The following is a 23353-nucleotide window of genomic DNA, read 5'->3' on the forward strand; positions in this document are numbered from 1 at the left end:
AGCTCCTCTCGGGCGAGGGACTGATTTCCTTGCTTTGCTTGCATCCGAACTAAAGGCAATGAATATTGGATTCGGAAGGTCTTCCACGTCTCTATGTCATCCGGTGATCCATATGCATAGTACAAGCGCTTATCTGTGGCAATCCACGAGTGAAGCCGATTAAAGACCATGGGATAAAGGCTCTAAGTCCTTTTATCTCGCTAGATGGGGCATTAACGGTCTAAGCACTTTCCCTCTTCTAAGGTTGAGGCTTGCCCCTCTTCTCTAAGCCCGGAAATGGCGTATCGTATGCCTTTCTCTTAGACTAATAGCTCTTATTCCGACAAAGGCAAAGCCCTCTTATTTCAGTCAACTCTGTCCCCTCTTTAAGGCAAGGCAGATCTTTGGACAAAGACTTAAAGTTCTGGAAAGGAAGAGGTCCAGGGTACGAATCCTTAATAGAACCGATCTCATGATCACGTCCAGCCTTCTTCTCTTATCTAATTGTTGCTCCTTCCCCCGTCTACTATTCGTGGAGCTGATCCGTCTCAATCAAACTATCTAAATGAATTAGGAAATTCTTTTGAAACCAATTCACAAAAAGTGGGATAAGATGGCCTGCGTCCTAATACAAAATAGTAGAGGTTTCCTAGGTTCGACACAAGCAAATCTAAAAGACGTATAGGAATGTCCATCAATAAACCTTATACGCTTGCTTTACGCGAGCAATGAGGATGCGCGTTACTAAGGCTTTAGGCTTGAGCTCTTGGAGTTGCGGGAGTCTGCTGTTTCCCATGCTTGTCTTTGTTAGCGATCGAACCATCTCGAAAGGTCACAACAGCAAACGAAGAATGAAGCCTTTTTAGACTAAAAGCCCTCTGAGAAAGAGGTATTGTCATCAAGCTAGTCTTTCACACCTATGAAGTTGTCTTGAATGAGTCCTCCTTTGGCCGGTTCAAGTGCTTTCCTTATTTTATTTGCAGGCGCAGGAAAATCTCAGTCGCATTCACCGGGCGCATACCTTATCTTAGGTCTCGAGCTTCAATCGGCTTCAAACCCGCTTTTCTCGCGTGGCCCTCCGGCAAAAAGAAAAGAAGCTTCAATCTGTCCAATTTCGCCCGAGAAGGAGTGCCGGTTTTGGATTCTTTTTTTGCTCGCGCTTCCTTCCTGCTCATGCATTCCTTCTGTCTGGGTATAGGGTTTGGGGAGAAGAAAGAATTGGGATTGGAAGGGAGTGCTCTTTATATCATTGATTAGTGCCACTATTTGGATCCTGTTTAACCCCAGTTTGAAACTAGATTTAGGAAATGGCGTATAATAAGGTAACACCTCTTTCGTTCAGTGACTATTGTGATCCATACTTTATGGTGGTGACTTCTTCTTCCCTTTCTTGCACTGGTTCGGCGGAGATTAGCCCATCTGGAACATTTTTCATAACAATGTTAGGATCTAAAGACGGTTTCTGAACATATTGCTTTGGCTGTTTTAGCCTCCTTTCGGAAGAGAAAAAGATCTTTTTCCTGCTTCGACAAGGCTCCTCACGGGTATTTGGCCCGTAGGCAGGAAAGAAGAAGAGACTTTCCAACACAATAAGTCACAATAAAGAGAATCCGCGAGACTGCGACACTAGGGAAAGAGGGATAGCTGGGAAAAGAGGCGGAAGTTTCAGAAGAAGAATTCGGAGTAGCGCATATAGTGGCTTGCTGTGTAGCTCCGCTAGACGACCGATCACCCCTTGCCCCAACCCCTCTTGAGAGGGTGTGTTGCTTCCCTTCCTCTTTTGAGGACGAGATGCCTTTGAAGTCATCCTAGAATAGCGAATCACTACCGTACCCCGACTCGTAACCACAGAAGCTACGGTTGTCAAATGTCTTTCCGTCATACCTAAAAATAGAGTCAATCTTTCCAGCCCTAGAAAAGAGGGAGTGGTCTATTTGCTTTGCTTTTAGAATTCTAGAAAGCTAGCGCCTTCCATTCCAAGGGGGCCGGCCGTAAGATAGGCTAGGCGGAGTACTCGCTCTGAAGCAGGTTTTCTTCGACTGGATTAGTGTTATTTGATTTTCCATTCAGCTCATACATATGTCGATTCTTATTAATGGTTCTCCTGCGGGCTATTTCACCTGTTCGCGAGGAGTTCGACAAGGAGACCCTTTCTCTCCGTTGTTATTTTGTGTTGCAGGGGAAGTGCTGGGCCGATATATTGACCTTTAAGCTCGGCGGGTTCTTTGCAGGCTTTTGTATCGGTCCGGGGTTTGCCTTTCCCGTCCTACTACTTATTGTATGCGGATGACATTCTGCTTTTCTGCGCGGCATCTATCTCTAATGCCAAGGAGATTCTTAAGATCTTAAAAGACTATGCTGCAATTTAAGGCCAGTTCCATAATCCTGACAAGTCGAAGGTCTTCTTTGGCTCTCGACTCTCTCATTGGAATCTCATTCATCGTATATAATGGATCTTGGTTATCCAAACCAAATTCCCTATCTACCACAACATCTCTCACATCAGCGTCATCACCTCTTGGTTGAGCGCTTTCTACTACTTCTTAAGTTCTCTATAACTTCCATTCTATTTCACACATGAGAGTTTATCCAATTAGATTATGATATGCCCGTACCCGCGTGGTGAAGATGCTTCGACTAAGTGCTCCAAGCTCTGCCCCGCCATAGCTCTTTCGGGAAAAGTGACTTGCGAGGTTGCCGAGGGATCAAGGTGACGCAACGTTGAGAAATATGCCCCGAATTCGTACTTTGAAAGGGCCTGTATTCTATTTAAGAGAGACTACCTGCTATATATCCATTGGTGGCACCTTCACCTTCTTGAGGTCTCTCACATCATCGGACCACTGCTTTGGCATCCCCATCTGAGTGTTCAGATTCGTCCACTGGGATGGCCTTGTCATCATCATCTTTCACTGGAGAGATGGACCGCGGAGCATCTTCTCGACCTGGAGGAATATCCCGGATTGGAGCATAAGATGGAGATGCGGCAGACGCCCACAGATCGCTTCCTATATTAGACTTCCATTGCAAGTCAGAATGAGTCGTCTTTCTCGATTCCTGCTTTCATTTGCCTGGATCGTCTTTCTCCGCCGGCATGGGCACATACGGATCGCCGCTACCTTCAAATTGCTTACTCTATCGCGGGTGAGGTACTATCTATCGAAAAAAGCGAATTGCTGCTTTCTGTCAGCTTGCCTTCTTTGTTGTCAAGTTGCAGCATAGCCCCCTTTTTCTCCGTATAGGCAACTCCGATTCTATTGATTTCCATATCTTATGGTTGAGTGGGCGTTCTAATCAAACCCACGGCCTACATAGACAAGCCCTGCACCTGGACCTTTCCTTCTCCTTTATAGTCTATACCAGCGATAAGGCAGGAGCAGTTCTCGTTCTGTTTTCACGAATCCTGTAACCGAATCAGCAGCTTTCGGGAGTAGGCAGCGTTGGAGTAAGGGCATTAGCCACCATACCATGTCGTCGAAAGATAAGCCAGTCCATGCTAGAACTATGCTTATCAGGGCTTGGAAGACCCTTCGCCAAAGGGCGTTGCTACTTTTACTTTTTGTGTGACTACTGATAGTGATGACCTACTTCACTCCCCGCTACCGAAGACTGCTGAGACTAATGGGTCGAAGCAAGGGCGGTGAGGCATGGCCAGAGAGGTGGCGAAGTTCTGGTATGAGGATGTGGTGATTCGATTCCGAGTTCCCCTATTTGGATCAGCATTCCCATAACGATAAGCCGCCCTCTTTCTCATTGGAGTCGGAAGAGATAGGGCATCAACAAACACATCTTTAGAATCTTATACATAATCGAATGAGCTAAAGCAAAAGCTGAGTCTAGAATAGGGGATGGTGGAAAGGTTACTCTTTCGCAATTCAGAAAGCTGTTCTAAGCCCCTTCCACCACCGGATCAAGGGACTACTTGCCCGAGGAGTCTAGCTTAACCCAGCCCAACTACTCCTCAGTGCCTTCGAAAGCTCTATCTAAGCAGCTTTTTCAATATAGCCAGTGTGCCGTGCATGTGTATCAGCCACAGAAGAGACTTCCGGAGAAAGGTCTTTGCTCTAACCCCGGGGAAGACCTTTCTCCCAGTGAAGCTGTTGAGCAATAGGCGAATTCCTTACTATAAGAAGAAAGACTTCGCCTTCAAGCGCGGATCTAACGGCAAGGGAATCAGCTGTTTAGTAAGAGTGAATATAACTTTCCCGGGATAGAACTCTCAGGATGAATGGAAACTTCATCTGCCCTATCTATTTACTTAGATGACAATCGTATAGAGCGTGATACCTGCCCTCAGCTGAAAGAGCTTAGGAGTGAAGTTGTCCCTGAGGAAAAGGAAAAGAAAGAAGTCTTCTCCCCGTCATCTTTATCCAGCCAGCTACTTCGACGAGGCTTCCCTTATAAGTCCCATTGCAGCTTCTCTCAATGGCATCCGACACGAGAAGAAATCATACGATATCATTAGTCGGAGTCAAAGCATCAATCCGAATTCCTAATAAATAGTAGGAAGAGCATCTAGCTGACTTGTTCTTCTTATTCGTCATTCTAAAGCAAGGAATGAAGTAGCCCGTATAGCAAGAAGGAAGGGTATAGGAAATGCAATGAACTTCATCGTAATAGATAGATCATAATTTAATGCGTCGAACTCGTCTATTTAGAGTGACCCCTCTATGCCTACTCTACTAATGACGGCATCTAATTAATAATATCGTCATAAGTAAATAGTAGGCACGATGCCAATTCCACTCCATTATGAGCTTTCCTAATTCTCCTAGTTGTGCCTAATGATCCGAGGAATGATAATGACGGCTACGAAGTAAGCCGAAGAAGAGCTAGCTACTGTCATACTAAAATAAAGGCAGTCGCAGCTAGATCCAGGTTAATCTAACTCATGTGCTATTAACTCAATTATGAAATCATAGGTAGCTACTTCCTTCCAACTTAAGGCATCTGACGCTCAATTCTTATTGTTGTTGTCAAGTCTTGGACTCTGTTAAAGTGACATCAGGAATCTGTAAAGTGTTCCATCAACTCCCTGCTGCTTTTCAATTCCGGATTTAATCAGTGCCAGAGGAATTCGGATTAAAGAAAGTCTCGTAGGAAAGGGAGCCAATGATAGATTGAAATTGCGTAATTAATAGAAAGAAAGATTGTCTCAATATCAAGGCAAGTCTAATGCGAGTAATTGCATCAATCCCATCCATGGAATTTCCGGAAGAGTCACTCGTCAGAGCAGAGGAAGGGAATTCGGAACTCAATCACCAAGTTAACCTTCCCATTGTCTATGCCAGCAACAAAGGAAGAGGTGAGCTACCAACTCGTCACCTCCCCTCTCGTTCCACTTCTGTCTGTAACTGAGTCTAATGTCTCGGTAGCTGTCACCAGCAGTGGAGCTTTTCTTCCTTGTTTTGTGCGAGTTAAGAGGTAAAGTCAGTGTGAGCAATGTCGGTTATTCTTTTTTCCTTGGACCGGTAGGGAAGTAATCGAGGTGTAACTTCCTCAATCGTTTAAGTGAGTAAGGCAGTCAGCCTATTCCTCTTTCTTTTTCCGTGGTACTTTTTCTTCTGTAGTAGGGCCTTTCCCTTGCTCGATGGGAAGAATAGCGTAATAAAGGAAGAGCCTACTTTCGTACTCAAGCCTTCTGATACTGAATCCTAGATTATTCAATCTGATGGTCTTGCTGCAGCTCTGTTCTCCGCTGTTGAAGGTTTCGCTTAGTGCTTGGGCTAAGGAATAAGCCCTGCGCTTAGCTCGACTCGATCAGCAGTGGATTAGGTGGAGAAGATAGCAGTGAGCGACTCCGCTCTTGTTGAAGAAGCTGGTCTTTCATCCCAGTGCTATCAATGAGTCAATGTGGCTCCAGGATAGAGAAAAGATAGGCTCTTCCTTCTGTTGTCACAAGTCTTGTTGACTCAGCCAGGAGTGGATGATGATTCGACGTTCTCTAGAGTCAGTATCCGTAGCGGGGACAGGTAGCATGCTTAGAGGAAGAAGCGATGCCATTGAATCTCTTGTAAGCGCAGCTCTTGTTTTTCCTGGGCTATTGAATCAACTGAGAACGGAATAACAGCTGTTAGAGTGAGCGCTGCTAGTCTTAGCAAGTCTGGGACTTAAGGAAGAGAATAGGCAGCTAGACTTTGCCTGCTCCCTTCCATTAGAAATCCTTCGTTTCAACCAACGAGTCCATTAAATGGTATTTCGACAATAAATAAAGCGTATTCAATACTTCGGATGATAGTCTCATCCTATTTGCTCAAAAGCTAAGAATCCATATCACTTTCTACTAGGGTTGGCATTCCAATCGCGGGAAGGAACAACAAAGCCAGCTCTTCTTTCCGCTCGATGGGCAGGCTTACGGAAAGACCAGATGCAGAATAGCGGATATTGATTAAAAAACTCCTCAATCGCCTTCGAACTCGCTGAGAGACTGGGAAGCGTGACTATTCTGGAGTAAGAGGTATCGAGAGTAGCCAGAGGCTTCTAACATAGAAGAATGAATGTGATATGAGACAAAGCCCGCTAGAGGAAAGAAGAAGGGGCAGGCATTCAGATTACAAGGTTGACCTCTCGAGCTGGGACATCATCCACAGCTAGATCATCCTTTAGGAAGTCTATCGAAAGAGAAAGAGGACGAGGTCCTATTCCCAGGAATTTACTCTTTGATTAGAGACCGTTCACTCACTTCGCTCCCTCTAAATTCCCCGTTTGTCTTCCTTCTTGTTTTACTCGCTAAGACCCCCTCCCCTATGTTGATCGAGTGGAGTGACGGAAGATAGTATGGGCTCATGGACGAAAGGAGTTTGATTTCGCCTAAAGATCAAAGTCAGAATCTATGAGTGACAGCTCGAAGAAAGGGCCCCTAGTCTGGAAAGTGAATCAAACCGGATGGTCCTACCTTAGAAGCAAGGAGAGGGACCAGAGAGAAGCGGTTCTCAGTTGTAGAACTTTAGACTATGGGAGCAGCAAGGCGAGTCACAGTGACGTCTTATACAGCCGAACTCACACACCTTAGTCTTTTTTCCACCATCCTCTGCCGTAGCAGAAGCAGCAGCGGTCGGAGACCTAAGAAATGGGGTAACCCTACCAGTTCAAAAGCGAGTTTTTGCTTAGTGACATCGGGGTCCTGGTTCTATGAAAAAGCTTACTTAATTGTAATTTCATACAGGCAGAATTACTTGAAATTCGATTCCTGATCATACTGAAAAACGATTCCTTAGCACAAGCACTAAGTAACTTGTCAGTCGAGCATCTCCTCTCCGTCCCTCTGCTTTCAGTCAATTACCTGATCGTGCTGTCGTCTGCTTCAATCAGAGAATAGAATGGAATTCAATCTTGAAAAGGGCGCTCAGATTTACTTGGTTGTAAGAGAAGAGAGAGGATGGGAATTGCTGATTCTATTCTAAGGCATTTCTTTCTGTGTGGGACGATGCCGCAAGCAGAGCTGGAAACGAGGTAAGACTTTCTAGAGATAGCCTTCCAGACTCAATCTTTTGACGGGATCTTCTTTAGCTGAACCTGAGTTCGATTAAAGCTGGCCTGCGCCTAAGAAAAAGCCGTTTTTTGACCTCTCCCGTTGTTCGAGCTACTTCGTAACCTCTCCTTCAAGGATAGAAGCTAGAAGCAGATAGCAGCCATAGGGATAGGTATTCAATCGCTTGCTTTAAAAGGTATGAGATTGCTCGCAGAGGACTAAGGTCGACAGATAGGGATAGGCCAGCAAATGCAATGAGAAAGTCTTCTTCTTTTCTTGCTCGTAAGCGCTTCCCTTTTCTTGCGGATGAATTTCTCGAATACATATGGATTTTCTGTAAGTGAACGGCTACAAGACCATAGAGTAGGCAGAGGATGGAAAGCAAGCGGGAATTGAATTTCTTCCTGTGAGCGATGGAATTGATTACTAAGCTTTGGAGCGAACACAAGAGCAAGAAAGGTTTCGGTTTGTGAAGTCTGAGCATTGTAATTCCTGGAGTTGTTGTTACTCCTATACCTGTTTGAGGTGTTAGAGGACTTGTCTTGGAAGACGCCTGATTGGATTCCATCCTCTATTCTCTACCCGATCTCTATGAGAGCTTTGAAGTCGGGTAGGTATTGGGCATACATATGCTTTTGATACTCTGGCAAGAGGTTTTTCACTAGAGAAGGGAAAGCCCACCTCGGAATTTGACCATGAGTTCACAGCTTAGGATCAGAAGGAACCCATCCCGTCTTTCATTAAAGCAATGGTCTACGACTCCGCTGCTTGCTTAGGATAGGATAGGAGAGCTCCTTTGTTCTTTTTGTTCTACCGTTAAGAGAAGGATCACAAGCCCTAGTCCCAAGCTAAACAGCATATTTCTTCATCTGCACCGGAAAGGGATTCATGAGCAAGAGCTTCTTTTTATTTTAAGCTTCTTCAACAAAAGCAATTCTCTCTCCTTCCGTACCTGTTCAGCCGTGAACCACTTGGCTTCTGTGGCGAGAACATTTCCCACCCTACTCTGTAGAGAGAGCTTTTTCCCTCTTCTTCGGGCTCTCTTTAGTTTGGCCGGTCTTCGGTTAACACCGGCTGTCGATCAGGAATGAGGTCGTCGATCTCCAACTCAACCTCAGGTTCAGCCGCCTCATCCAAGATGGAGGGCTCTTTCAATCTCAGCTGATCAACATTGAGGGGTGGCGGGCAGTTCTAGTTTGAACGCATTCTCCCCGACCTTCTCTTGCAGAGTGAATGGTCCCGCAATGGTTTAAGCTTGCGGTTGGTACCCTTCCTTAGGCAACTTTAACCACAGTAGATCTCCCACCTGGAACTTATGATCGGTTCCGTCTCGGTCGTGCCTTTGCTTCTGTTGCCTCTGCGTTTTATCCTGAGTATCAGCAACCTGCCCATGGTACCGCCGTTCTCCAGGAAACTAACGGCTCGCAGCTGTTCAGCCGCTTCTCTAGGAGATAGGAGATGTACCGCTGACTGGGTTCAGGACACAACCATCGTCCGAACCGTCAGCTACCAAGTCCCATGGGGGCCTTTGGTTGGAACCCATAACAAACTTAAAAAGCACTTCTGCCGGTCGACAAATGCGTGCTCCGGTTGTAGCAGTGTTGAATGAACGGCAGGTTTGGAACCAGACCGGGTAACTTTAAAGGTGGTCCCGATGTTCGATTCTCAAGAACCGACGGTTCTATTGGTGACCCATTTAAAACAAAATAAGCTGGCCGCTTTGACTTTGATTAGCCAATCGAGTGCGGGGGGTGCAGTGCTCCTCTTCATTTGTTCCCGTTAACGACCACAAAGCCCTTAACTGCTCCTCCTCGCTACTTGCCCTTTTTTACTACAAAGGTTTGACTAGCGCCCGGCAAAGGAATGATTTTTTCCCAAAGCCGACTTCCTTTATCGAGCGGCTGTCTCTGTTGACGATAAAAGCGATGGTCCGGGCTGGGCTGTTTGAAATAAGCGGTCATTTTGGTCAGTCTCAATACCACGTGAAGCGCGTGATCACCCAGATTCCTAATGCCTTATATATCTTAATTAGTTATAATAACTTATCGACGTCAGCCCTTCTATTTTCCTATCTTCACCCTTCCTACTCCAGCTAATGGAAAAATGCCTTTGAATGGTCGTAATCGTCGACAACCCAACCGACGTCCACCATAGGCTCGGCGAGCTGTCCTCCTAGATTTCCCGATGGTAATGCCAGGGCCTTTTCAGTACTGACGACTCTTGATGCCAAGAAGGAGACCGACTAGACGAGACAGACCATTGTTCATAGGTTGGTTATAAGCCCGGAGATCGAATCAGATTCATCCCCTTTGAGAGGGATTCTCGTGTCAACCATAGGAAGAAGAACTCGGTTACTCATCTTGGATCGGATTGGATCAATAGCTTTGTGCTGATCTACGAACGACCCTTCTTATTTGATTTCTACTTCTTCAAGTCTCCATCATCCCGATCTCTCTTTCCGGGGTTGCCTGTCCAAAGAAAACAGAACCTCTTCTAGTTCAAGGTCGGAATCCTCAAACCAATCAAAATATGATTTATAGTTCACTATTCTTATGATAAGCAGTTATGTCTCATTCATGTGATGAGAAATATGAGAATGAAAATTAGAAAATGGAACATCTACGGCAGATTCTGTGCCCCAAATCATTTATACTTATGAAACTAAGCGGGCGGACCCCTCTCCAATGGAACAAAGGGGATCCGTAGGGCGGACTCACTCACATACTGGATAGGTGGCTCGGAATTCTAGTGCTAGTTCCGTTCCCTCGGGGAAGGAAAGCAAGGAACTCTGATTGCCCATTAGTAAGGGTAGGCGGGATAAAGGCAGGTGCGTTTAATATTTATGATATCGGAGTAGCAGCTGTTAGGAGTTAGCGCGAAGGAGCTCTTTCGCGGTTCTATCTCTTTTCCCTTATTCAAGGGTAATTTCTAGAGGGGCGAAGACAACTTCCAAATTCTCCGAGAAAGGCAACTAGTGCGCTCTTTGAAGGAAGAATGCGCAGTTAGGACAAAAAGGCTCTTTTTTGGGCAAATGGACAGTTAATCCATTAGTTATGTGAAAGAAGGGCTTGTTTGCGACGTGAAATGGCATAGGTTTCTCTCAGATGCGGGATTACCGGTCTTTACTGTATTGCTAAGAGTTAGCACAGGATTGGCAGGCGAGACATCTATTGAATTAACGGCAAGGATATGATTTTATTAAAAAAGCTGTCCAATTGGCTAAGGGACATAGCTAAGGAAAAGCTCTGATCCAACTCATCGAAGATGCCCAGAAGGAACTGCAAGAGATGAGACAGTTGCTTTCACTAAAGGACCGAAGTAGCCATAATAGGATGAATAAAGACTTGCCTTTGAAAGCCTGCCAGAAAGCTTTCCTTTCGTCCGCTCCGGTCTCTGCGTGTTACAGGTCCATGGTTAACTAGACCTCTCTCTTATATACGTTAGGACCAAACTCAACTGATTCAACTCAAGCAATCACGGCTTCTTCAACGGGTGAGGAAGTCGAACTCTCTTTCTTCATTCAATATCTGTCTAGCCTGCTAACGACGCCCTTTCTTATGCTATTTACCCTTCATTACTTCCCCAGCTTTGAGTGAAGTTCCTTGCTTTCAGTCTATTGGGCCTAGAGGACTGGGAATTGGCAATAACAAGAATAGGTCCTTTAGTGATAAGCTCAATCCCAACTGTCGAATCGAAAGCCTAAACCGTCTAAGGTATGAAGTTACTTTCCAAAGGTCAATTCCTATAAATAGTAGTTTCTCCGTCTACAATATGCTCGAACCTTTACTTTTAAAATCTTCCACACCGAAAAAGCCCGTTCATCTCTTCTTTCTCGGAAAGATGGAATTGGAATCCATTTGGTAGAGTCTGCCGTGGGAAAGCCTTAGCGACCCGAATAGAAAATAGCGATCGCCCAGTTAAACGTATAGTTCCACCTCTGGTAACATGGTTGGATTGCTAACTTCTTCTTTTCATTAGGGACGGGTCTTTTCTTCCTCTTCCCTCGGCTGAGGGGTAGGGCATACAGGGGGCTCGATCGAAGAGAGACAGTGGTGACTCGCCAAGAAAGATTTTAGAAGTGCTACCTGGCTACAGTCGGTTGATGTTATAAAGTCCTCCATTATGGAATGGTTCTCAGCAGCACGTGAATCTCCTAACTCGCTTAAAGTGACAGCGTTTATTTCATTTATATATATTCTATTAGCTTAGCTGAAACGGATCGAGTGTCCTACAAATCAATAGAACCTAGTTCGTTCGGATGATGTACTTGGTAGGACCGTAGCCCAAGCCACCTGGCGAGGAATGGTTTCATATGGATTCACTTCTTGCCACTCTTCTCATAATCTAATGGTTGAACTCTTCTTTCTTTTTCATATGCATTTGATTCCCAGGAAGAAAGGAAAGAGACTCGCGAAGAACAGTCATAGCCAAGTGGATGGAAATAGCATAAATAGAGCCAAGCCTTCTCTAAAAGAAGCAAGTGCAAGTCCCAGGAAAGCAGCTAATGTCAGAGGACCTTTGCTTGATTCGACTTCAGCCTTGATGTGCCTCCTCCTTTTTAAATATGAAATTAGAGATTAAGTAAGTTGGTCAGTCACACAAAAAGGAGTAGCGAATGGTTCAGTTGCATTAACTTCTGCGGACAGGAGGGATAACTCGCAATTCCTAATACTCAGACTGCGTCTCTTGCCTACACTTACTAAACAGATAATCTTGAATGACCGTCGGTTTCAGGTGGCGAACCATGTATTTCTTTTTCTTGGATTCCGCCCGTAGGCGCTAACAAATAAGTAAGAAGCTGGTCCGATAGTGAAGGGAGAACACTTGCTTGGTACAACTCTCATGTGGACGTCCTGCTTGATACAAGCAATCAGTAGAAAAAGCTCTCTTCCTTTGATCTCTTTTCTATGCTAGGATACCATCTATGTATGAAATGGATAGTTAGAGGAAAAGATCACTCCTAAATGCAGCCGGGATCTTATATACGATACCACCACACCAATGATAGAAGGAGCGGATACGAGTACTCAAGCAGCTAAAGCAGTGTGGTTCCAGGTGCATTTCCAGTTTTGATAGTTGTTGTCCGAGCTCTTGTCCTTCCTCTGTGATTCAAGACAAAGAGTATAGGCTAGAGTGGCTTTCCCGAGTGAAAAAGGTATAGTGGAATCTCCGAACGAACACTTCGAATCTGTATGCTCGTGCTTTCCGGGAAGGCTGGTCCGGTTAGCCCTTCTCCAATTAGCATCTCGCCTGATCGTCTGCTGAGTGAATAGCAGCAAGTGCTAGTTCAAGTCAGTAATCATTTGACGCGCGGGATCTGTACTGTGACGAGTAAGAAAATAAGGTTGAAGTACTACGGATATCAGAGCTTTAGTTTAAGTGATTCAAATCAGTGAACTGTACTCGTCCAAGCCAGCGGGTAAGGTTCACCAGACCGGGCAGGTGAACGACCAAGGAAAGTAGAGGATTCGGATAGGCGAGTCAAGGCGTTTGTGTGAAAACTCTAGCTGTATCAAAGAGAGATGGGGAAGGAAGGAAAGCGACTCTTTTCTTTTTCACCAGGAACATAAACGGCATTCGTCAGACTTGAGCAGTAGGTTTCGCCTCGGTCAGCTGTAAGGATGAAGATTGCTTTCAGCCAAAGAGAATTAATTGACTTCGGGCTCGCACCCTATGTGCTCGATCCGATCAACGAAAATAAATCCTGAAATAACATAAATAACAATAGAAATCGTTAAGTAAGTACGCGAATCTTGACAGTTTTTGGAGAAAGCGTCTGTTCACTGGCCCTTTGAATGGAATCTGGAGATGTAGTTGCGTGTAGTTCACTTTTTTCTTCGAGATTGGCTTGGTCTTCAGTGTGGGCAGTCTCATTTGCTAATCTATATGTTTTCAGTTTTATCGTAGTTCAAGATCGATAAGAATGCTTTGAATTCGTGTCCCCAAAGTCCCATGTCTTTCTTGATTGGTAAACATTGCTTAAAGTAAGTAAAGCAAAGCGGATCACTTTTTCTAATCATATTATGTTCAACCTCCTTGTTTTGTGCGCCATTCTTCTGGTATCTTTATTGACCCCCCAGGATAACCAACTAGGGGCTCTCCAAGCCTTCGGGGGGTGCGCTGCTATTTATGGCCTATGTTTAGCTGGCGATGGGTTTGAAAAAGCAGTCTGTTTCCACGCTTTTCTTTTTAATAGTTTATGCCTCTCTATCTATTCTAAGAATTGGTTGGGGGCAGCAGCCTGCTCTCTGATTTATCTTCTTTTTCTTTTAAAAAGAAGACTCCATATTGAAATGGAAGGCTTTTTTTATTTTTAATATTATTGATCTATATCTCGTCCGGGGTCGAGGATAAGAGAATGTTTTTAGGTCTTTTTTCCGAAATCAATTTCCTTTATTTATTTCTTAATAAAAACTCGAAAGGGTGGAAGTCTTTTATTCTCTTATGGACTCTCTTTTTTTTCCTCCTGACCCCCGGCCCAAACGACATTCCGTTGAATTTGGTTCATTTCTTGGTATTCCCTATGCAGGGGAGTCTGGTATTATACTTCTTATTTATAGCTGAGAGTTTAAAGGAGCACTTATTTTGTCTATTTTCTTATCTAGTCTGTGGCACTTTTTTTTATTTTATTGTAAATTACCAAATGAGACCATATGGTCTTGTTGCTTAGTCAATATCCTTTTTTTCTTATTTTTAAGTGCTTGGGCAGCACTCCATTGCAAAAACTTCTCATTCTCAGACTTTCCTGAGAAATTAAATCTCTTAATATCGATAGAAGCTGTCAAGCTCGGCTATTTTGGCGTTCTATATGAATTGTATATCCTTTATTTGACTGCAGAATTCCCCGCCACGGCACCATGGGTGTCGGGGTTGAAATCCCTTGTCATACAACTGGTTTTACTCTTTTTTTTAGAGGATTGTTTAGGACAAGTGGGCGGGGCAATAAAGAATAAAAAAGGGGTTGAGGATGCCCGGGAACCACTCCTAGGTCAATTAAGGATCAAATGTTGGAACCTCATGGGTAAGGATAAGGTAATGGAATTGATAGATAAATTCATAGACCTAGGTAGGATAGGAGAATGGATAAAGGGAATAGAGATGATGATAGAGATCATACTGAGAAACAGATTCGAATTTGGATCTTGACATGTCGGTGGTTTTTAACCGTGGGCATCATGCCAGGAAGTTGGTGGGCTCATCATGAATTAGGTCGGGGTGGCTGGTGGTTTCGGGATCCCGTAGAAAATGCTTCTTTTATGCCTTGGGTATTAGCCACAGCTCGTATTCATTCCGTAATTCTACCCCTTCTTCATTCTTGGATCTCGTTTCTTAATATTGTGACTCTTCCATGCTGTGTCTCAGGAACCTTTTCAATACGGTCCGGATTGCTAGCTTCCGTTCATAGTTTTGCTACAGATGATACACGAGGAATCTTTTTATGGCGGTTCTTCCTTCTAATGACCGGCATATCTATGATTCTTTTCTCCCAGATGAAGCAGCAGGCATCGGTCCGTAGAACTTCTAAAAAAGAGATGGTTGTGGCGCGAAGTACTCTTGTGCACCTCCGTCACTCGGCTCGCGCGCAACCCCGCCCCGTTATGTTATGGAAGAATTGAACTTATTACCGGGCTGGTTATTCAGAGCCAGCAATTGGCTGCCGGATTTCGTCCCGCAACTATAAGAAGATCGCTTCGGGGGTCACTGTGGCGTGGCTGAATGTAGAGCAGTCCACCCCTACTGCGTTTGATCAGTAAATTCTGGATAAGTTCGGAAGATGGTCAAGGTAGCTTGCTTCCAAGCCACTGCACTAGATGCGCATGTAGTCGTAGTAGTCGGCTCAGAATGCCTCTGTTCTATACTAAAATACTACTTTGGATGAATGGGTCGTTCTCTTACTTGACCATGGCATCGCCAACATGAGTCTGTCTTCGGTGGTTGATAAGCTGCTAGTTGGTTTTTAGTTTAGGGCTTGTTATTTCCTTTCACTTTTCCCAACGAGGTGGAGGGCCATCGCAGAAAGTCACCTATCCCCGTAGTTCCGAAGACAGGAATTGGGTAGTAGGGGGCGGCACCCTTGGACCCCAAAAAAGGCTTTGACCTGCTGGCTATTGGAAAGTCTCCGTTTACCGCGAAGTGAATAAAGTTGGGGGGCAGAAAGGGATGCCAGGGACAGAGTAACCTCAGGGTTCATTTCATGCCCACGGAAGGAAAGCAAGAAAAGGTTCCGAAGTGAAGCCGACCCTGTGCTATCTATGTTAGGGGACTGGTGGAATGAAACCATATCGAATAGGGAACTCGTTCCAGTACCGCTACCGCTTCGACTGCGAGAAGGAAGCCTGATGAAGAAGATGAATGACTCGACTCGCGTCTGGGAAAACCTGATCTGGTAGGGAAGACAGTGACGGTGAGGGAAAGGCAGGTAGTCAGAAGCAGGAAGCATAGGAAGCAGCAGTAAGAGCAAGAGCAGTCCGCAAAGCAGCTGCTGGTTGAAGCATGGCAAGGGGAGAATACTTTGAATGAATGTTGAATGGGAAAGGAACTGCTGGGGGATGAATAGACCATTACTTTGCCTTGTTCAATGTTCACCCAATTCGTATTTTCAACTCTTTCATGGTATCAGAGCACTAGCTCTTGGGAAACGTTCAGTTGGTTTGTGTGAAGTGTGGTCTGAATACCTTGTTACGTCTTTTCTCTTTGGCGCAGTCCACCGCTGCGGCTGCATCCTTCCCCCTAAAAATAAAAAATAGTCCTTAGCTTAGGAAAGGATACTCTATCTCTTTAAAGGAAGGGAATAAATTCCTTTGAGAGAAGGATTCCTCCCAATAAGGTGGTCTAATTCTTGGAATTCTTGTTCCACAAGTTGGTTTGAACAGAACAAGCGAGAAATCCCATTCCAAAAAGGGGCAGCCAGATGAGTACCACAAGGGATCAAAGGTGCCATCATCGATCTATTTAATTCCTGCGTATGCCGGCGTAGCTGGCCTGTCATGCTTTCAGATAGCTGGATCTAGAACATTTGCTTAGCGAGTGGGAGTAGCGTTCGCAAGAGCTCTTTTCAGGGAGTAGTTCCCCACGGGTAGTAAAGCCTTCCAGGAGTTTAAGATTCGGCTTATCCACATGCCCAGAAGTGGACCTTGGAACTCAAGCCCCAGACCTTGTTTTACGGCTGAAGTCCAATCCTTGTAAGGTAAGACGATCTTGCATATCTATGTCCACCCAGCCGCCCTTCCGAGCTCTAGCTTCGGCTGAACCTTCTTCTCTTCGTCGGAGACTGAGTGAGTTAAAACAATTTACGATCCCACTTTTGAGACTTCCCTTCGGGATAGGTAGGATATGGTGCCACAAATTGTAGTCTACTTGGCATGCCAATGCGTTGATTCTTTGCTGGAGAAAAGCAGCCTAGATCACTAGTTTTGGACTATCGATAAGTCCCCCTCTGCCCTTTGTCTTTGCTTTTTAGCTTTAAAGACCCATAGGGTTCGCCTGCTTCACACTTTCTATGATAGGGGAAATGCTTCCGCACGAGTACCAATTTGATTAGCATATCATAAATGAGCCTCTTCTGAGCCCGGGGCCCCCTCTGGGGAAGGACCCTCCCATTCTAGCGGAGGCACCCCATCTTCGATCAGCATCCTTCCCTAAGGACCTATTTCGGGTAACCTTTCCCAGATCCTGAGTAGGGAACTGCTGAGCAGGGCGGGGTTATTGCTTTTTTTAAATGCAATTCTTGATAATTTGTCTCAAATTCTGGATTGTCATGTCAATTTCTAAGGGTTTAGACTTTCCGAGAACCAAGTCTTTCACCTCTGAGATTCCCTAAGGTAAGGCATCCCAAGGAGCGAAGCGGCTCAAAGGATTGGCAATTCAGCTCAGTCTGGTCTGAGGAGATGGGCTAGGCTACTCGCCCCATACATAGGAAGAGGGGGAAGTCAAGTACCTAGATCCAAGATCACGATATCCGGTTTGGTGGTAATATCCCGAGGAAGGGCATAAAAGAAAGCACCAAAGCAAACAAAGTAGATTCTTTGTTGAGTCAACTGGCAACTGGGATTGCAGCGGATCTAGTGGTTCTCCTATTCTATGGTCTTGCTGCTGAGAGAGAGTAAGAATAGACCGTTAGCACCTCGTTAGTGCTTCTTTACCTCTGTTGGGTAGCCTACCAGCTCTTCCTCTTTTATGCCTGTTTCTTGTTAGAAATTAAGAGAAGAGAAAAAATAAATTGAGGTTGGATGAAGTCTTTAATCAGTTGAAAACTAATTGTGATTTCAGATTTAAAACGAATTAATTATTAGAGTATATTGAATCACTCGAAAATGCGATCACCCGTGGCCCTATGGGGCAGGTATAGTAAAGTAGTTGCCCGCACTCTTGAATCAGCACCCCGCCAATCAATCTCACGCACATTTTCTCGTATTCGGTGGTTAAAAAGCCCTTGGTCCTAAGACTGAGGGAAATGAGTTCCGAGACTCATCTAAGTTCCCATCGGCCGTTTGAAGCGGGAAAGTCAGAATAGAAGCGTCCCAATAGGCGCAAGGAGCTGAAAGGCACTGTCCCGGGAGCGAAAGGCCACTCGACAAGAGGTCTCAGAGCGACCCCTGTGGTATGGCTAAGCTCCGTTCATAGCCCCACTGACGATCTGTCTTTAGTAGGTCGTCTATTCGCCTGCCCCATTTAGCAGTAAACTGCCTGATCTTCTTTCTTCTACAAGCAGTTCCGGAAGAACCCCTATTAATGAACAGCGGGTCCCACTATGAATCAGAGAAGCACTGAACTCGCACAAAGAACAAAATAGTAGGTAGTACTTTCTCCTAGGCTAAAGCAACTGTACAACAGGCGATGTTATCAGCGATGCCTCGCAGCGGTGACCAACAAAGCATTATTGAAAGAAGACAACAATCGTCCGGTGGAGTAGCCCTTTAGTAGACCTCCCCTCAGCCTCTCGACTCATACAGAGGGAGGGGAAAGAGACGGATGCTACTACCAATACCAGGTACCGGGTGAATCATACATATCTAGCTGGAACCCTTATCCTCATTTCAAGTCGAATCCGAGGCTTGGCACCTTTAGTTATCGAGATATCCACTTGGTGATTGAATTCTAATTTGTTGTTTTCGGAACTACTAATACATATGCTCTCAAAGTCTCACAGGGAGTCATTCAGCCGGATTGATTACCTGAGGAAAAGACGGAAAGAGGATGTAAAGGATTTCTTTCTGAGAGAATATGATCTCACTCAAGGGAGGATTAGTGGGGGCTAAGCTAAGGAGAAAGATCAATCAGCGGGATGGATTCACCTAGAAAGATGAATCAATAAAGAAGTAGTCACGGAAGAAAAGGCATTCATTTACAGGACATAAAGTTCATCCCTCTTTTCGTTCACTGACCGTTAGAGGTTTTGCTACTAAACTAACATAAGTCTAAGATGAAACAGAGACTACCCGAAGGAGAAGGGAGTCCACTATAGCTTCATCACCCGCTGCCACTTAAGACTCATCTGATGTCTCCTAACGCTAACATAGGATCTTTTCCAAAATAGGCTGTTTCTGCCAAATAGTCTTCTGTTGCGGAGGATGGGATGTTCTCGGACTGAGGTTACAAAGGAGAACCTTACATAACTCGAGAATCCCTGTCAGTCAGATAGATCTTTCTTCAGAACATCTTATCTAAGCGTCTAGTGTCATGGTTTGATCAATCCATCGAATTCAAAGAACAAGGGAGAACCTCTAGTAGAATAGAAGATTCTGCCATCGCTTAATCAAGCGCTACTGCTTCATTGACTTGTGCCGTCTGAGTCAGAAAATGTGGTCTTTTATGCAGCGGAGTCCTCTGTCTACCGGCCTTCTTTTCTTCTATCATCAGCCTAGGGATAAGAGATCATAGATAGTCCAGCATAAGCCCAGAGATCGGGGATAGAATCTATCCGTCAAGCTATTTCAAGCAAGCGAGTAGAATACACCTGTAGGCACTCTGAAGTCAAGTAATTTAGTAAATTTAGTATTCAAGGCACAATCTTTCTTGCGTTTGCTCTGCTTCTTTAGCCTTTGCTGAGAATTCTTCAAATACCTCTCGCTCGAGCATCTTCCAATCTTAAACCTCTCCCGCTTTAGTAGGTTAAGCGAACTCTCCTTATCCTTCTTACTCTTAATTGTTTAGTCGAGTCAGGAGTCGTTCAGAGAGCGATTTGCCTGAGAAAGCAGGCCTAATTGGATAGTCCATGCGAGAAGTCCCCAGGAAAGCAGGGGTTTATTACTACAATAAAAAGATGGGCATTAGAAAAGCAGAAGGAGAGCGTAGAAGTACTTCATTCCCCTGGAAGATGACAGACACATATCGAGATTGGCACGAAAGGGTTCACTCTAACTTTTGGGGTATCGGAATTCGGACTTACACCGGCGAGACTCCCTGGGTTATGGGATGAAAGCAGTCATACCAGGTGAATTGGAACCTCCCTTAGGGGCGCCCTGGAATCCGAAATAACGAAAGCAGAATGGACAAGGAGCAGGGTTGAGCAACCGAGAAGAGCTACTCAAAAAAAAGTAAAAGACGGGAGGAAGCGAGTGAAAAGGGGAGAGGAAGATGACTATAGAAAGCCGATAGTCCGGTAGGTCCTTGTAAGGCGAGTGAAAGAACTTTATTTGAAATTTCCCTCAGGTACTTTAAGCTTTCGAGAGAGATAGAGATGGCCTGCTTTATTGGAACTTCCTACGTGAGAAGGCATTCCCCCAGACCTAAATGGCTATACCTCAGCTTATATCCGACCTTCTATTCTAACCACTTTAAGTGGAAATATCTTTAGAGAATAACTTAACTTGTAAACTGGATTTGACCCTTGGGTCATGTGCCCTTGAAGTTACCTCCTTTCAAAGACCCAGAAGTCTTCGACTACCTTTACTTTGAAGAAGAAGAAGATTTAGCCATTGGTTTGGCTACCACTCTAGTGGAGCACCGTGATAAGGCGCCTATTACTGACTTCTTTTTCATGATCTCAAGACGACTTAAGCAAACCGATTAACAAAGGGATTTCGTGGTATTAAGGCTCATACGCTCGACCAAGAGTAAATGGGGGAAGCAGGTTTTGAGGCGAATGTCATGAAAGAAAAGAAGGGCGCGGTTCCGTCGGGCTAAGGTAGCCTTTTTTATTTAATTGAATTCCAAACCAATAGACTTCAGTCTTTATAACTACTTACTTATACAGCTTGATCTACTACGAAAGAAGCTAGACAAGATCTTCTCGGGGGCACGGCCAGCTAAGGCTATCCAATAAATAGGTAAGCGTCTTTTTCCGATACTCTTCTTCTTTCTTATGGTTGATGTGATGGAAGCTAGGGTCATCGGCTATAGCTTCTAAAGTTACAAGCTGTTCAGCAAGTGATTTCATTCCCTTTTCTCGTCAGTGATCGATAGCTTTCAAGAGGGGCTTTCCAATGCGGCATTCACAAGGTTGAGTGAAAGAATACAAAAAAGAATGACCCAAGGGGGACGAGGCTATTCTCGCCTCACTTGAGCGGGTAGGAGCTGCTTCTTCCTGATTGGTTAACCAGAGAAAAGATTGTGGATCAATGTTATCCACTGAAACGAAAGAAAAGATCTTTTGATGTGCCTCTTTCGGTTGCTATCTAGCTTTACCGAATGAAGTTAGTCACCTTCCTTTTCCGCTTTCAGACAAGTAGCTAAGTCGTCTTAATCCAGCGACGAAAACTCTTGCGCTAGGAGAAAGGCTCAATCCATCCCCTCGCTTTGTCGCCCCTATCTCGAACGCCGTTGCTTCTTCCCTCGCCTAAACCTAAACTAGTCCTACTCCTACAGCTTGCGCCGAAGATTCACTACCAGCTCTTTTACCGCCCGTAGTTGACTGATTGGAGTCAGGAACTACTTTTTGGAATATTGCCCTTTCTTTTGACTTTACTTGCCCAAAATTCTATTCCTTGACACTATAGTTGGCTGAAACCGGAAAGGCCTTAAAACAATCCCGTACTTCTGGCTCTAGCCCGCTTCACTGCATATGAAACAAACGGTTAGGTTAGACCGAAGGCATTTCTTCCCTAGAGACCTGTCCCCCCATAATTGACTTTTGGTCTAAAGAGATAGACTTGGCTCTCTTATCTTTCAATCTGGACTTGCATGTGTTCCGCATATGACTATTTCGAGTGATTGCTGCTATCTTTAAGAAGGGGGAAACCCCAAAGACCTAGACAGCGAAAGTCAAAGCTAGTTCCTCTTCCAATATACTACCGCTACCTTAATCCTATCAAATATTTATATTATATTTATCCTTTGAATTACTCATATATATCTAATTTCATTTCGCACCGGAAACGATTCTAGGAGAAGTTCGAATCCGTTCCGTTCGGATATTGATCGGTCTTGGTTTGACATGGTTTACGCGTTACTGGTTCCCGGAAGAGTTAATATCTCCATTAGCTAAACCCTTTCTTACCCTGTCTTTGGACTCGTATTTTGTTTGTACACAATCAACGGAGGCCTCCCCGACATATGTTGCAACGTCTTCAATAGCATGTTCTTACTTCGTCTTTCCCTTAATAAGTCATCAAATTTGGTGCTTTTTGATCCCCAGTTGCTATGGGGAACAAAGGAGGAAATACAATCGATTCCTCTATTTAAGTGGTTCTCGCTTCTCCTTGTTCCTGTTCCTAACTCTTCCCCGGGTAGTTCCCAATGTTTGGTACTTTCTATACTTCGTGGGTGCAACATCAACAAATTCGCTCATGATCAAGTTACAACCTAAGATCTATGACCATATTATGCTAACTGTTCGTATTTCGTTCATTCCATCGGTATGCTCTCAGGTACCTGTAATTGTGATCTGTTTGCCAGAACCAAGGGGTCTTTCTGTGGAAACCTTCACGAACAATCGTCGTTTTTTGATGGTTTTTCCGCTTCTCACAGCTGCTCTTTCCACACCTCCGGATATCTGGTGCCAAATCGTCGCCCGTTTCCTTATTTCTTCGATAATAGAGTTGACTATCTTTGTGGCATCGATTGTACAAGTTCGCGAAGAGGCTGGACGAGTGGAATGAGGGAAAGCGGCTCGATTGACAAAAAAGAAGAGTAGCCCCCGCAAAGTAACTATGAATTCCCGAGCCTCAACCAACATATGCGATTCATTCCCGTATTATAGTACAAATAAGACTTCTCAATCAAGCAGTTAGGAAGTCCTAGACTTTAAGCCAGCCGTCCATGCCTGTTGAAAGTTCCTTGCCTCTTGTGCCGTGCGTGAGCTGTGCCCGCTTTTCCCTCACAAAGCAAAGCATTTAACCGGCTTCCCTCAAGTGAATTAATAGGCTAAACTCTCACATTTCTTTCTTCCGGCTTAGCCGAACTACTTACCTCGGGTCAGGAGAGTCGGAACTGATAGCCATTTCCATTTTTCATGGTATGGAACTCACTTCATACCTGCAACAGAGTCAAAGCTGCGGTAATGCCCATTCTTGCAAAAGAAGAACTCTCTCTTTCTGGGTCTGCTTTGCTAATGCTATGATTCTTCGATCTCGAAAGTGAAAAGATCAGGATTGGATGCTCTTTTGAGACAGCTTTCAATAGAACATAGAGCTCTGCCCTTCTGGCTGTCCTAACGAGTTCACTGCCTTAATCCCTTAAACGGAACAGTTAATCGTAGAGCAGGAGGAATTCTTTCTGTCCGCTAGTCAGGAATGGAATCGGACGCTACGAATACGAATTATTGAATGGGGGAATTTTCGATATTAGACAAATAGGGCACTAGAACGCTATTCTTCCTCCTTCCCCGCTTAGGCCTTACTTAGGGGCTTAGGACATTAGCAGTAAGACTTCCGCAAGGTAGCAAAAGAAGGAGCAGCAGTGGAAATCACAGTAGTTGTAGCAAAATCATTGGCACGCTAGGCCCCTTCTCTAAGAGAAAATAGG

General features: G+C 44.8%; 5 protein-coding genes across 5 annotated transcripts, besides 1 other annotated feature; 3 read left to right on the plus strand and 2 right to left on the minus strand.

The window, feature by feature from the left end:
- Positions 1-7580: 7580 nt before the first annotated feature.
- Positions 7581-8018, minus strand: orf145 (hypothetical protein). The gene has a single exon. The coding sequence runs from the start codon at positions 8016-8018 to the stop codon at positions 7581-7583; it is 438 nt and encodes a 145-aa protein (YP_009532879.1).
- Positions 8019-13808: 5790 nt separating this feature from the next.
- orf103 (hypothetical protein) lies at positions 13809-14120 on the plus strand. The gene has a single exon. It carries the CDS (start codon positions 13809-13811, stop codon positions 14118-14120), a length of 312 nt encoding a protein of 103 aa, YP_009532880.1.
- Positions 14121-14529: 409 nt separating this feature from the next.
- Positions 14530-15066, plus strand: ccmF (heme lyase). Its single transcript has one exon. The coding sequence runs from the start codon at positions 14530-14532 to the stop codon at positions 15064-15066; it is 537 nt and encodes a 178-aa protein (YP_009532881.1).
- Positions 14569-18238: a sequence feature (repeat3B).
- On the minus strand, positions 15471-15890 carry orf139 (hypothetical protein). The gene has a single exon. The coding sequence runs from the start codon at positions 15888-15890 to the stop codon at positions 15471-15473; it is 420 nt and encodes a 139-aa protein (YP_009532882.1).
- Positions 18239-21804: 3566 nt separating the features above from the next.
- On the plus strand, positions 21805-22488 carry tatC (Sec-independent protein translocase component TatC). The gene has a single exon. It carries the CDS (start codon positions 21805-21807, stop codon positions 22486-22488), a length of 684 nt encoding a protein of 227 aa, YP_009532883.1.
- The last annotated feature ends 865 nt before the right edge of the window (positions 22489-23353 follow it).

Source organism: Glycine soja, mitochondrion, assembly GCF_004193775.1.
Source record: "Glycine soja mitochondrion, complete genome".
NCBI lineage: Eukaryota > Viridiplantae > Streptophyta > Magnoliopsida > Fabales > Fabaceae > Glycine > Glycine soja.